This window comes from Eumetopias jubatus, unplaced genomic scaffold, assembly GCF_037043125.1.
Source record: "Eumetopias jubatus isolate StellerSeaLion01/CBP00866 unplaced genomic scaffold, mEumJub1_p1.0 scaffold_6, whole genome shotgun sequence".
In the NCBI taxonomy this organism is placed as follows: domain Eukaryota; kingdom Metazoa; phylum Chordata; class Mammalia; order Carnivora; family Otariidae; genus Eumetopias; species Eumetopias jubatus.
Genome location: NW_028274812.1, coordinates 4,102,010 through 4,116,277, shown reverse-complemented (window position 1 = coordinate 4,116,277; position 14,268 = coordinate 4,102,010). Strand labels below are relative to the sequence as shown.

Genomic DNA, 14,268 nt, shown 5'->3' with positions numbered 1-14,268 from the left:
TATTCATTTAATTCCTTAGAAAATACATACTCACCTTTTCCTCCAGCTGGCGGGCCGGTGGTGCTCACGTGCACAGACTGTTGTGGGGTGGGGGCGGGAGCAGATTCAGTATCCAACCTCAGCCCCACACCTTCATCTCCAAAACAAAAAACCAAGCAGAGGGCAAGTGAGATGATGTCTTAATGGAATACACTGCAATGTGAACGACTAGGAACATCGTTCTCCAGTGGCATTCCCGCCGTGAGCACCACACGCTTCCCGGACGCCTCCATGCACCGGGTGAGGGTGCTGGATCCCAGAGACCTGCCCCCCTGTGTGCACACATCCCGCCTCTTCACACTTTCTCCCAGGGATTCTAGGACTTTGGGGGATTCCCTCTCCCCCAGTAGGTTTGGGGCTCTCCAAGGATTTTTGGCTGTGTCCCCGAGTCTGATTTCATCCTAGCGCCCCTCTCACCACACACAGGGAACATGCCTTCAGCAGTTGAGCTCCGTGCAAAACATCAAAGCACCGCCCCCCCCCCCCCCCCCCCGCGCCCAGTGTCACCTCTGCCGGATGCCAGCCAGCTCCGGCTGCGCCTGGAGAGCACACCAGGAGTCAGACACTGGGGCTTATTAAGGCGTATGAACGCACACCATGGGGCCCCATCCCCAGATTCGGGAGGTTGGAAGTGGATCCCAAAATGTACATTCCCAACAAGTTCCCAGTGATGCCCATGCAGCTGGTCAAGGACCAGACCTGGAAAAGTACCGCAGCACAGGCTGCTAGCACATCCCGAGGGAATGAGGATTCCAAGTTGAGGGCACAGGAAAGGGGAATAGGTTAGGAAGGAGAAATAGTAAAAGTAATGCTAACACTAGCTGACACTACTTACTCTAGTCCAGGCAGTATGTTAAGTGTTTAACCTTTATTTTCCCATTTAATCCCCAAATAATTAAATGAAGGAGGAATTAGCATCATTGCCATTTCACAGAGGGAGACACTCACAGGGAGATGGAGAGCAGCTTGAGCAGGCGGTGGCTGGGGACGCTGTTTGCCTACCGGGTGCCCGCTGCTTGCTGGCACTCCCCAGCTCCCCTATCTGGGCTGGAAATCCCAGATTCTCAGTTTCCCGGTTGTGTCACATACCCTCCTGTGGGCCCTTTCAGATCCACCTTCCTTCTTTCTCTGCCTTGCCCTGGAAGGGCAGAGAAGCCCTACCTGAGTTCTTCCTGCTGGGGTCTGCTGAGGATGGGCCGTGCTGGAGATCCCAGCATGAGCGTGAGGCCAGAGCATCTGCTGACCCTTCTCCTTGGAGATCAGCCTGGTCGGGCCGGGCCTCTGCTCCTTGCTAGGTGGTCTCTCTTACATGATGCCCTCCTTTTGGGGTCCAGTTACTTCTCTGTCCCCTCATCCCTTTGGCCAAGTATGCTGATGCTCCAAAAGTACCAGCTGTGGGGTACTGCCCTAGCCTTTGTGGGTCCCCACTCCCACACCTCAGAAACTAGTTCTCTGTAAACAAACTGTTCTGAGATTATCCTAATTTGAGTGTGCCTCCTTCCTGTAAGGACCCTGCCGGTTGCACGAGGCTCTCAGTTGAGCGTCCAACTCTTAATTTCAGCTCAGGTCATGATCTCAGGGTCATGAGATCGAGCCGCCCAGTGGGCTCCATACTGAGCGTGGAGCCTGCTTGAAATTTTCTCTTTCTCTCTCTCTGCCCCTCCTTTCCCCCCACTCGCAAATGCTCTCTCTAAAATAAATAAATTAATCTTAAAAAAAAAAAGGTCTAATCAGCTCTGAGAATAATGACAAGTTTATGTTGCTCATTCCTCCTTCAGAATCTAGCAACAATTTACAAGTTGGCAGTCCCCAAATTAAAGACTCACTCAATTGGCATTCAACAACTAAACTGGACAAAAAGACTGATTTATTATGGTAAAAACTAGCACATCCATACATACCTCATAACCCTACTCAAGCAGGCACATGCCTTAGAAAAAAAAAACTAAGACCTTTTTTTTATTACAAATAAAACGATTTCAACTTTCTTGTTTTAATTAAAGAAACAAAGTAGCACTAATAGTATACTTCTTGTATATTATTGACAGGTGAATAGATTCATGATTACTTAGAACCTTGAATCCAATTGTCTAAATTGCTCTTATCCAAATAGAAATCAATGCTTTGTATTTGGTCAATGCAACACGAGGTACCAACTGCACAGAGTTAAGATGAAAAACCGATCAAACAAATGGGTGTGATATAAATGGATAGTCAATAAGCTATTAAAAATAGTTACTGTTTACTACATGCCAGACAATACACAGAAGGGGGAAAAGAAAGAGCTAATGAGTATATTTTAAGATGCTCAATCTTGTTAATAGGCAAAGAATTTAAAATATTTTTAAAAGCATGAGTAAGAATCTTAACAACTAAAAGCTCATTATTCTCTCCCACCCCCACTTTTATTTTTTTATTTGTTGTATTTAAGCCCAAGTTAGGGCAGCTACCTAGGATACACTATCTTCACAAAGAAGAGAGTGCTCCAAGAAAGGAACATTTGGTGTAGGATTATACACATTTTTTTTTTACATTAAATAGTTACAAATCAAAACAAAGGACATTTCAGAAAGTGGCAGACCTTATCTTAAGCTTCTAGTATACACAGGGCTGTATGACTTTAATCTTATGGGAAACCAGGGAAGTTTCTTCCTTTTTCTTATCTTTTGTGTTCAGAATGCTTTTTGGTTGTTTTCTTTAACAAGCAGACCTATAATGTGTGCTTGGGGCAGAAATAGAGCCCATGCTTTGAGGTTTTGCCAAGTCATTCTGACCTTGGTAAACGTTAAAGAACAGCTTCCCTGGGAGCCCAGAAGCAGGGCCCACAGACATGAAAAGTTGAAAATTTCCTTTACCAACTACAAAGCTATAATCAAAGAGTATAATCAAACAGTCAAATAGACACATAGACCAATGGAAAGAATCAAGATCCCAGAAATAAACACCCTCATACACAGTCAACTAATATTCGACAAGGCAGCCAAGAAGACTCAATGGAGAAAGGATAGTCTCTTCAATAAATGGTGTCAGGAAAATGGGTAACCACATGCAGATTAATGAGATTGGATCCTGTCTTACAAAACTCACAAGAATTAGCTCAAAATGGTTTAAAGACTTAAAGAACTGATACCATAAAACTGGAAGGAAACAGGAAAAGCAACTTGACATTGGTCTTGGCAGAGATTTTTTGGATAAGACATCAAAAGCATAAGCCACAAAAGTAAAAATTAATAAGTGGGACTACATCAAACTAAGAAATTTCTGCACAGCAAAAGAAACCATCAACACAAAGAAAGGCAACCTACTGAATGAGAGAAAATATCCATAAATCATATATCAGGTAAGGGTTGATATCCAAAATACATAAAGAACTCATTTAACTCGATAGCAAAATTACAAACAATCCAATTTAAAAATGAGCAGAGTTCTTTTTTTTATGTTATGTTAATCACCATACATCGCATCATTAGTTTTTGATGCAGTGTTCCATGATTCATTGTTTGCGCATAACACCCAGTGCTCCACGCAGAACGTGCCCTCTTTAATACCCATCACCGGGCTAATCCATCCCCCCACCCCCTCCCCTCCAGAACCCTCAGTTTGTTTTCCAGAGTCCATCATCTCTCATGGTTCATCTCCCCCTCCGATTTCCCCCCTTCATTCTTCCCCTCCTGCTATCTTCTTCTTCTTTTTTTTTTATCATATAATGTATTATTTGTTTCAGAGGTACAGATCTGTGATTCATCAGTCTCACACAATTCACAGCACTCACCATAGCACATACCCTCCCCAATGTCCATCACCCAGCCACCCCATCCCTCCCACCCCCCACCACTCCAGCAACCCTCAGTTTGTTTCCTGAGATTAAGAATTCCTCATATCAGTGAGATATGACACATGTCTTTCTCTGACTGACTTATTTCACTTAGCATAATACCCTCCAGTTCCATCCACGTCATTTAAAAAATGGGCAGAGTTCTGAATGCTTCAGGAAACATATGAGCGCATCCTTATTTTTGAATTAGTGTTTTTGTTTTCTACACCATATGATTTCACTCATATGTGAAATCTAAGAAACAAAACAAGCAAACGAAAAACCAGAAACAGACTCATAAATACAGAGAACAAACATGGTTGCAAAAAGGAAAGGGTGTGTGGGTGGGCAAAATAGGTGAGGGGGATTAGGAGGTACAAACTTTTCATTATAAAATAAATGAGTCACAGCGATGAGAAGTACAGCATAGGACACAGAGTCAATAATATTGTCATAACATTGGTGACTACACTTAACGTGGTGAGCATTGAGTAATATATAAAATTTTCCAATCACCGTTGCACACCTGAAACTAATATAACATTGTATGTCAACTATACTGCAAAAAATAAATAAATAATAAGGGTTGGCAAGGAAGTGGGAAAAAGGGAGCTCTTATGAACTGTTGTAATGTAAACTGGTACACAAAACAGTATGGAGGTTCCTCAAAAAAATTAAACACTGAGGGCACTTGGCTGGCTCAGTTGGTGAAGCATGTGACTCTTGATCTTGGGATTGTGAGTTTGAGCCCCATGTTGGTTGCAGAGATTACTTAAAAATAAAACCTTAAAAAATTAAACACTGAAATACCATATGATCCAGAAATTCCATTTCTGGGTATAAATCCAAAGAAATTAAAATTAGTATGTCAAAGAGAAATCTGCACTCCCATGGTCATTGCAGCATTATTCAAAATAGCTAAGATATGGAAACAAACTGTCAGTCAACAAATGAATGGAATGAATGGATATATCACATCTTCTTATATATTATATTATATAGTACATATAAAATAAATATATATATAAAATACACATTTCCTTTATATACTGTTAATATATGTATATAATATATATAATGTATATTTACATAATATATGGTATATCATGTATGAATACATATGTAAATAAATATATTTTATGTTTCATATATATGTATCCATTTATCCCACAGTGGACTATTATTTAGCTATGAGAAAGAAGGAAATCCTGACATTTGCAACAACATGGATGGACCTTAAGGGCATTATGCTAAGTAAAACAAGTCAGGCAGAGAAAGACAAATACTTTATGATCTCACTTTCGTATGGAATCTAGAAAAGCTGAACCCATACAGAGAACAGAATGATGGCTACCAACGTGGGGGTGGGAGACGGAAAAGGGGAGATGTTGGTCAAAGGGTACAAACTTCTAGTTATGAGTAAGCTCTGGGTATAATGTACAATATGATGCTTACAGTTAATACTGTATTATATACTTGAAAGTGGCTGCAAGTAAATCTGACATGTGCTCACCACACAAGGATGGTAATCATGTAGTGTGCTAGAGGTCCTAGCTGACACTGTGGGGGTGATCATACATGGTCTACAGGTTGTACGCTTTAAAGTTACCCAATGTTACATGTCAAATACATTTCTCAATAAAACTGGAAGAAGAAAAGAAGTCAAGTCAGTCTGCTTAGAGACAGAGCAACAGAACGGTAAAGGTCTGGGGCGCTGCATGACCCAAGAGGCCTCGGTTGGTGGCAGTGTCGATGCCAAATGAACAAACGTTTTAGAATTTCTTTTAAACAAAGGAAGAGAGTTTTATTCGAGCCCAAGTGAGGACAGCTGCCCGGGATACACAATCTTCACAAAGAACAGAGAGCTCAGGAGAGAGAATGTGTTGACACAGGGTTGTACATATGTTTTGTGACATCAAGACTTACAAATCACCATGAGGAAGGACATCTCAGAAAATTGCAAACTTGCACATACTAAAAGTATATGCAATGTTGCGGGCTTGGGAGGTATGGGAACTAAGGGAGATTTTTTACTCTTTCATTAGTTTGAAGTGTTTCTTTTAGGTTATTTGCTATATGTACACAGATATACAATGTGTGTTCAGGGCAGAAACGAGCCCATGCTTTGAAGTTTGGTGAAACCATTCTGACCTTGGGAAACGGTAAAGAACAGCTTCCCTGGAAGCCCAGGGGGCAGGGCCCATGGACAGTAAAGGTTGAAAATGTCCTTTATCAGTAGATGTGAGAAGACTTACATTAACTTGAGGAATGGTCAGCTGCTCAAACATGAGACATAGAGACTGGCAGCATAGGCAGTTCAGAAGCACCTGGAGGCAGAATTCTGGATTAGAGGGAAGAGAGGGTGTTCTTGCAAACCACTCTCAAGTCAGAATCCAAAAAGCTTCTGAGTGTGCAGAGGGCAGCACAGAGACAGCGCAGCCTAGCAGGTGGAGGAAACACGGGGACATGATAGGACCACTCCTAAGCCAACACCTGGAAGAAAGAGGTTTCACGTGACCCTGCCTTTAAACTTAACCTGTTCTGTTTCTCACGGCTTCACCTCCGTACTTACAAAGAAAATCATAATTCACAGGCATAAACGCTCAGCTTCCAGATGTGTTGCCTGTAGGCGCCCTTGAACCTGTGCCCACCTCCACCTGCTCTCCTGTACACAGGGGCACGGGAGCCCTGTCCTCCTCTCACTCAACCCCCCCCCCCTTGGTCCTGACCCTCATGGCTCAGGGCTCTGGGTTCTAGCCCTGTTTGCCTCCTCTTCCCTCTGGAGACCCTCCTTGGTGATTTCCTTCCTCCTCCTGTTTCCACTCCCACCCGCTGCTGCTGACTCCCAAATGTCTGTCTCCTCCTAGCACCTGGGCCACAGACTCAACTCCACCCAACACCTCCCTATGGATGTAATTCCCTAGAGACATTAAGCTTCGCAATATCCCAAAATGAACTAATCTTTACCCTCAAAATCTACTCCTCTTCTGTGTTCCCTATTTTAATGGACGACTGCACCATCTGAGTTGTCATCCAGGCCAGAAACCGGGGAGTCAGCCTGGACTCCTGCACCCCTTATTATCTTCATCCAGCCCCTCACGCTGACTCAGACCCCCTTGCATTTGGTCCCTCTTGCCTCCTTACTGCCTCCCCTGCAGCTCAAACTCCCATCACCTCCAGCCCAGACTCCCATCGTAGTCTCCCATTTGGAATCCTTCTCTCCAGTCCTACCTCCTACAATACTTAATTTTTTTAACAGTGATGTTAGAGGGATCTTTCTAAATATAAAATGTGATCCTTTACTGCTTAAAGACCATAAGTGAGAAACCTTATTGACTCCATCCTTTCATTTTCCAGCACCACCAGCCGCCAGCCTCTGAAGACACACACACACACACACACACACACACACACACACACACACACACACACACCCCAACACCACCATCATCACCATCATCATCACCGTCACCACCACCACTATCACCACCATCATCACCATCATCATCACCGTCACCACCACCACTATCACCACCATCATCACCATCACTATCACCACCATCATGATCACTATCACCACCACCATAACCATCACCACCACTATCACTACCATCACCATCACCACCACCACCATCACTGCCATGACCATGATCACCATCACTACCACCATCACCATCACCACCACCACCATCACTGCCATGACCATCATCACCATCACTACCACCATCACCATCACCACCACCACCACCACCAGCACCATCAGCACCACCATTATGACCACCATCGTCATCATCATGATCACCACCACCACCACCACCACCAATCTCTGCACCAATGCCAGTCTACTTGCTCTTTCACTCACATGGTTCCCTCTACCTCAAATCACCACTCCCCTCATGGGAACTTAATGGTAAATAACTCACAAAGTTTATTTGGCCTTTCTGTCCCTTCTCCCCCATGGATAGTATTGAGTTCTGTGAGCTCATCTTTGTACTTTCCTTATACCATTTACAAATACTTACACCATAGCCTCATGATAAATTATTGCATTCATCACTTCTTAAAATATATTTAAATTGGAATTTAAATTTAAAATTAAAATTTAAAAATTTTAAATAAGCAATTTCCTAATCTATAAGATAATAACTGTAACCTACCATATAGGATCACATGGGAACTAAATGAATATAGGTTAAGTGTAGAGAATAGTGTCTAGTATATGATAAGTGTTTAACAAGTGTTAGCATAATACTTATATTTATAGAAAATAATATAACTAATACTTATGAATCCACTATCAACATTAAACATACATTAAGATTTCAGAATATTTGCTTCGTATTTTTGCAAAGAAATAAACCACTATACACACTACTAAAATATTAAAGCCAGCCTGAGCCTTCTCTTTTCCCCTTCTCTTTTATTTATATCAATACTACCATGTATGTACTCTCCTGAAACTTACTTTTTTCACCCAACAAATTATGTTTTTGATATTTACTCATGTTGACATATTTAGGTCTACTTCTCCTATCTGCTTTATAGTGTTCCATTTAAAGATGACAACCAGGACCATTACTACCCTACTCGAGAAACCATGACGCTTTTTCTATTTTCTAGTTTCAGAGTTAATCGGTGAACATCAACAGATTAAATATTTAGATAGATAGATAATAGATAGGACAAGATAGAGAACAAGAGAAAATGAGAAAGAGAAATCTCCTTAGGTTCTTTAGGGTATAAACAGAGTAAATCAATATGGACTAGGTTATGCTGCAATAACAAGTTAACCCTAATATCCACTGGCCTGATCTGACAAAGTTTATGTCTTACTCATGTTCTATGTCCAAGATGGTGGGCTCTGCTTACGAACTAAGTACACAGAAGATCGAGGGTCCCAGTAGCCTCACTGCCTGGAAGGAATACAAGTCTTTACAACTTCTACAGCAGAGAAAGAGCTCTTTCATGGTCCACATTCTGATTAACAATCTCTTCGCTTACTTATTTCTTTGCATAAAACACAGTGCCCTCCTCTCTAAGGGAGACAAATCCCACCCAGTCACGACAGCCAGCTCAAAGTCCGAGACCCCCAAAGGATACACAGCGCTTTCTCCATGTGTTCTGAACCAGGATAATTGCAATACATTTACAAATAGATATGCATAAAAGGGTGAGGACACACACACAGCAGTCCATGGCCTGTAGCATTTCTGAAGCCCTACAGAGAAGACCTTGTAAGGGTCCCCTACCAAGAAGCAGGGTAAAGTCTGACTGCACTGGGACGGAGCTCTCGTTCATTGTCCTTGTCACTGGTTTGGCCCTCCTTCGTCCTCCTCGGGCACATCCAAAGTGGGCTTTGGGGAATATGTTCGTTGGGGGATGTACAGTTTCCTCAGCTTCCTTCCTGTTCCTCTTCAGGGATGTTCAGGGGACTCAGGGCTGTTCAATCTTCTGAGCAGCAATGGACTTAACTTACCTTGGGTTTCTGATTGCCTGTAATAGTCAAACTCCCTCAAAAACTCAGTGCGCCTCCAATCCATTTGCTTCCATGCAGTTCCATGTGCTCATGGTTTGCTTAGTGTTGCTCTCAGATCTCTTTCCTTCCTCCTCCTCATGGCTTGTCCCTAATTGTCCATTCAGACAGGAGGCTATGGGTTTTGGTAAAAAGGCCACACCTGTAATGTAGTCTTTACTTTCAGACATATAATCTGGTTGTAGATTTTTAAAAATCTCATCTCTTGAATCTGTAAACTGAAATCAATCAGCTTTTTCCACACTGAGAAGTCACATTTCTGATTCTCTGTATTCCCTTTTAATTCTTTTTACAAATAAGTTGATCTTTCCAGAGTTCACCCTTCTTGTCATATGTTATCACAACCATCCCGCACTGGCTCAAACAAGTTCCATGGCCCTCATGGCCAGCAGGGCGGCAAGATTCTGGGAACGCACAGGTATTTGGTGAGCTTGTTGTCAAGTTACATCCCAAACGGTTTGTGTCAATTTACACTTGCTCTGGCAGTGGGTAAGAGTGTGCCTACCCATATCCTTGTATGCCTTTAGTTTTATCAGACTTTCTTTTTTGTTGTTGGTATTCTTTTCACAAGCCTGTACAACAAGCTATCAACTCCTTGAGGACTGGGGCCATGTCTCCATTCCATACTTCTAGCAACTAGTGACTGTCTGAAATGTACCTGAATGTGGATCTAATGAATGTTGAATACATGAATGACTGGTAGGATTACTTATATTGCTTTTAAATGAAAAATTTATCAGTCCAAAGAATTCATATAACAAAGCGCCTGCTACAAGAGTTTGATCTTGACAAGGTTTGATTACAACTGATGTCATATCTCTTCAAAAACAGTGCTTTTGTGACAGCCAGAATAAAGACCAAACAACAAAAGGACCTTCCAGCCCCCAGGCCCTCTCCAGCAAATCCACTCAGTCTTTAATGTCTAAAGTCCTCTTAAACAAAACAGCACACCCTTCTGCCTCTATATCCAGCCTCCTCTACTTTCTAATTGGATCAGCCCTGAATCTTGCCTCTTGAGTGAATGGCTGTCCCTTGCTTGGCAAGCAAGTAAATTCAGCTTTGATTGTTGGTTGGTTTCTTCTTACTTCTAATGGTCTTTATGTCACTGATGATGTATAAATGTGTTTCCCTATATCTTGACCAGTGATATATATAAATGACACAGCATAATGCAGTGGTAAAAGTTTAGGAATTGAGCAAACCAAATCTGGGATTGGATTCCTGCTCTATTTTTCACAGTGTAGTTTAAACAAATCAATTCACCCCTTCACATTTTCATTCTCTCCCCCATATAATGGGAAATAATGGTGCCTACTTAATAAGATTCTAGTGAACATAAATAACCAAGAGAAGGCAACTTGAACATAGAGAATTCAACAAACATTAATAAAGCCCAATTTATTTCTATATATGAACATTTGCAGTTTCAGCTGCAACCATTTTATCTCTAAAAGCAGAATGAATCATTCCCCAGGAAGAGCTACTGAATTTAAACAGAGCTGTGATGAACACACCACCCTGACATTGGCCCCCTAGTCCATAGGAAGCAAACCCTGCTCATCTCTCTGTCTCTCTCTCTCTCTCTCCCTGACCTCAAACTGTACTCTCCCAGGTTAGGATCAAATCCCTCGTGTACTTCACCCTTACCTTTGATCCTTACCATAGCCCCGTATATGGATGTCCAAAGAAATTGGACTTGTATTTACTCTAAGTGCTCAGACCAGATTATAGGCAAAGTGGGCATTAAAAAATCCAAGTCACAATGTTGTCATGAAGATCACAATCTGTCAAGACACATGTGTTGCAAAGCACCAGGCCAGAGCTATAACGTTTCAGAACACTGCATCACTTACAATCAGTAAAGATTATTTAGTTATGTGAATGTTAATTCTATGATTACTACACTTTATTAAATGTTTATATATAAACCTGCATTGCAAATAAGAAACATATTTGATCTGTATTGTAGCAGTGCTGAATTTCTTATTCCTATCAAATAATTGAAAGTATTTTTCCTTGGAGAAAATTATGGAAGGAAAGCAGAAAATACCCTAAGAACTACTATTGTTATGAATATGTATACAAAAGTAAAACCAATCACATGCATACATGTATTTATTCCAATATCTTGAGTAGGATATATATACTACATTAACTTTATTAGAGATTAAAACTGACAAAATGAGATGTATCTTCATTAATTTATACATCTGCAAACATTCGTGTTATGCACATGGTGGCTGTGAATTTTCATAGGTCATTTTCCAATCACTTGAGTTATGGTCTGTTTCCTTTAAGTTTACAAATTCTTTAATAAAATCCCAAAGGTTCCTTAAACACAACAAATGAACACAGTAGATTAGACAAAAGTGCCTTAAGCATAAGAGAAAATTTTAAAACAAGCATTCATTTTAGGACATATTTACTCAAAAACACAAAGTGAGACTTTGTAATCTTCCACTTCCATTTTAAAGGATTTTTGTAGCATTTTGGCCTTGAATGTAGCAAAGATTCTCCCTGTATATGGGCGCAATCCCCTGGAGTATTTTTCCAGACCAAGTATAGTGTGGCAGCAGAGTTAGATTTACTTTGGAGATAATGATGTTTAAACTTTAGGTCCTTTCACTCTCATTGCCAAAACTATGGAAGGAGCCTTCCCAACTTTGTATTTGTAATTCTATATTCTTTTCTTTGAGGACACCCAACATAATATAATCCACCTGTGTGGTTCACTCAGCAATCATTCTAACACCTTTCTCCCGTGACTTTCTCTATCATGTGAGCTGGGAAGTAGAGTAACCTGATGAGAAGCTCTTTGCCTTTTGCCCTCCTCTTCCCCCATTATTCCTCTATGGGATGCGGACCCATGCCTGAAGATAGCCATATTGAGGCCTCCAGGAGGAAAACCATACTCAAGGAAAACAGAGAAGAAAGACAGAAGAACATTGGTTCCTTGATATTATCATTGAACCAAGGCCACCTACAACTAAATGTCTTTTTACTATTGTTACAAGTTAGCACTTTCCATACTTAAACCACCAATGATTTTCTGCTACTCCCAGCCTTATCAAATCCTAAAATTTGACCTGTAGTACCAATTCTAGGAAAATTAACTATATAAAGCTAAATTTATGTAATTGATAATATAAATCAGCCATTTCATTTTTAAAAATTAAAATTATCAGAGTAATACATGTACAGTGTTCTTCAAAACTTTAATATCACTAAAGCCACAGAATTTGAGAAAAGAAAGCCACCACGGTCACCTGCCTCCCCACCTTCCTGATCCCTGCCCATGAGAATTTACCCTCAATTCTTCAGTTCTTTCCAAAGAATTTATTTCTACATTGCCAAGTAATATATGGTGATTGAGATTTAAATCTTGGGCTCAGCATTGTTGAGCACAGGAAAGGATGTAACGTGTATATTTAAAGTTAACACTCTTGGGAATATAAACATTTCAGAAGCACGGTCTCGTCTAATGCAGATTTGAGTGGACGGTTTTGAGAATAGCATGAGATTGTCCCACTTTTTTTATCATGTCATCAATACTTACCGCTGCTCTTCCTCACTCATCTTATTATTCTCCATGGTCTGCTTCACCTGGTTTTCAATAACCTACCGAGAATCAAAAATCCTTTGGTCATGTATAATGGCATGATACTGATCTTATATGATAATAAGATTGAGTCAAAATGGAATACCACTTCTAGAATCAGGTATAACATACTAATGTATACTGTATATAATACAGAGGGATATACATATCTAATTGAAACAAAATTACAATCTGTTAAGCAGCAAATTGTTAGTATGTATTCTGGAAGGGTGTCCTGAAAGTCATTAGAGGAACCGGTTCATTACATCCCTTGTTACAAAATAAACTCATTACAACTCATTGTTACATGTGCAAGGGTTAGAGAAATGGTCAATTCTGCTTGGCATATTCAACTTTAAAAAAGGATGTTTATTTTTTTCATTAATACGTTAGCTTACACCTGTCCAGTTTTAAGCTAATGTCTGCATAGTGAGATATTCTCAGCATTACAGAAAGTTATCATTTAGAAAGACAATGCATATATTCTTATTTTGCTTAGGACATGATACAAGAAGCACACAGCACTAAAGGAAATATTTCTATTGAAAAACATTGACTCACAAAAACTTACATGCATTTTCTTCTTTAAAATTCTATTTGCTGTTTCCAATTTTATAGCTTCAGTCTGAAGAAGAAATGATTTTAAAAGTAAGATACTTGGTTAAGAATATTTGTTAAATGCTTTTCCCCATTTATGGAACAAAAAGTATTATGTAAATGATGCTATTCTGATTTCAAAAGTACCCAATAGCACACCATTTAAAAACACGAATAAACACAGCATGACTTGAAGGACATGTGGTAAAGACAGAAAGATGCTAGCCTTCTAGGTCAAAAACTAGAGGAGATAAGGGTTGATATTAGAAAAACCTAGAGAGAGGACAGAATAAATGGTGGAGGAGTAGGGGTCCCTATTCCAACCAGTCCCCAGAATTGAGCTGGATATCTACCACACCACTCTGAACACCCACGAAATCAGCCTGAGATGTAAGAAGATAGATCTGGATCTCTACAAACAGAATATCTCATGCAGTTGATTTCGAGGTATGAAGCGGGGAGCCGTGATTCCATGGACAGATATCAGAGGATAAACGGAAGGGGAAGGGAACCGAGCTGTCGGGATCCTACACCGTCGGTGAGCGATAGCCTCCTGCGCTGAGGACCGTACACAGACTCGCAGACTGGTAGCGATGGGGAAAGGACTTTAGGGCAGCCCCCTGGATGGAAACTTGGAGTGGGGCCATGCGTGCGAACTGGGGGTGGCTGGTGGTTTTAGAAGCACAA

At 40.8% G+C, this 14,268-nt stretch overlaps 1 protein-coding gene across 1 annotated transcript in view; it reads right to left on the bottom strand.

Annotated features, from left to right (window-relative positions):
- Positions 1–11,611: 11,611 nt before the first annotated feature.
- CUNH6orf118 (chromosome unknown C6orf118 homolog) overlaps positions 11,612–14,268 on the bottom strand; it is a 41,618-nt gene continuing 38,961 nt past the window's right edge. The window contains exons 8-10 of the mRNA XM_088024221.1: positions 13,556–13,609; positions 12,943–13,004; positions 11,612–11,717 (exon numbers count right to left, since the gene is read on the bottom strand). Of these exons, the coding sequence (XP_087880347.1) occupies positions 11,612–11,717; positions 12,943–13,004; positions 13,556–13,609 (222 nt within the window). The remainder of the gene's footprint in view (positions 11,718–12,942; positions 13,005–13,555; positions 13,610–14,268) is intronic.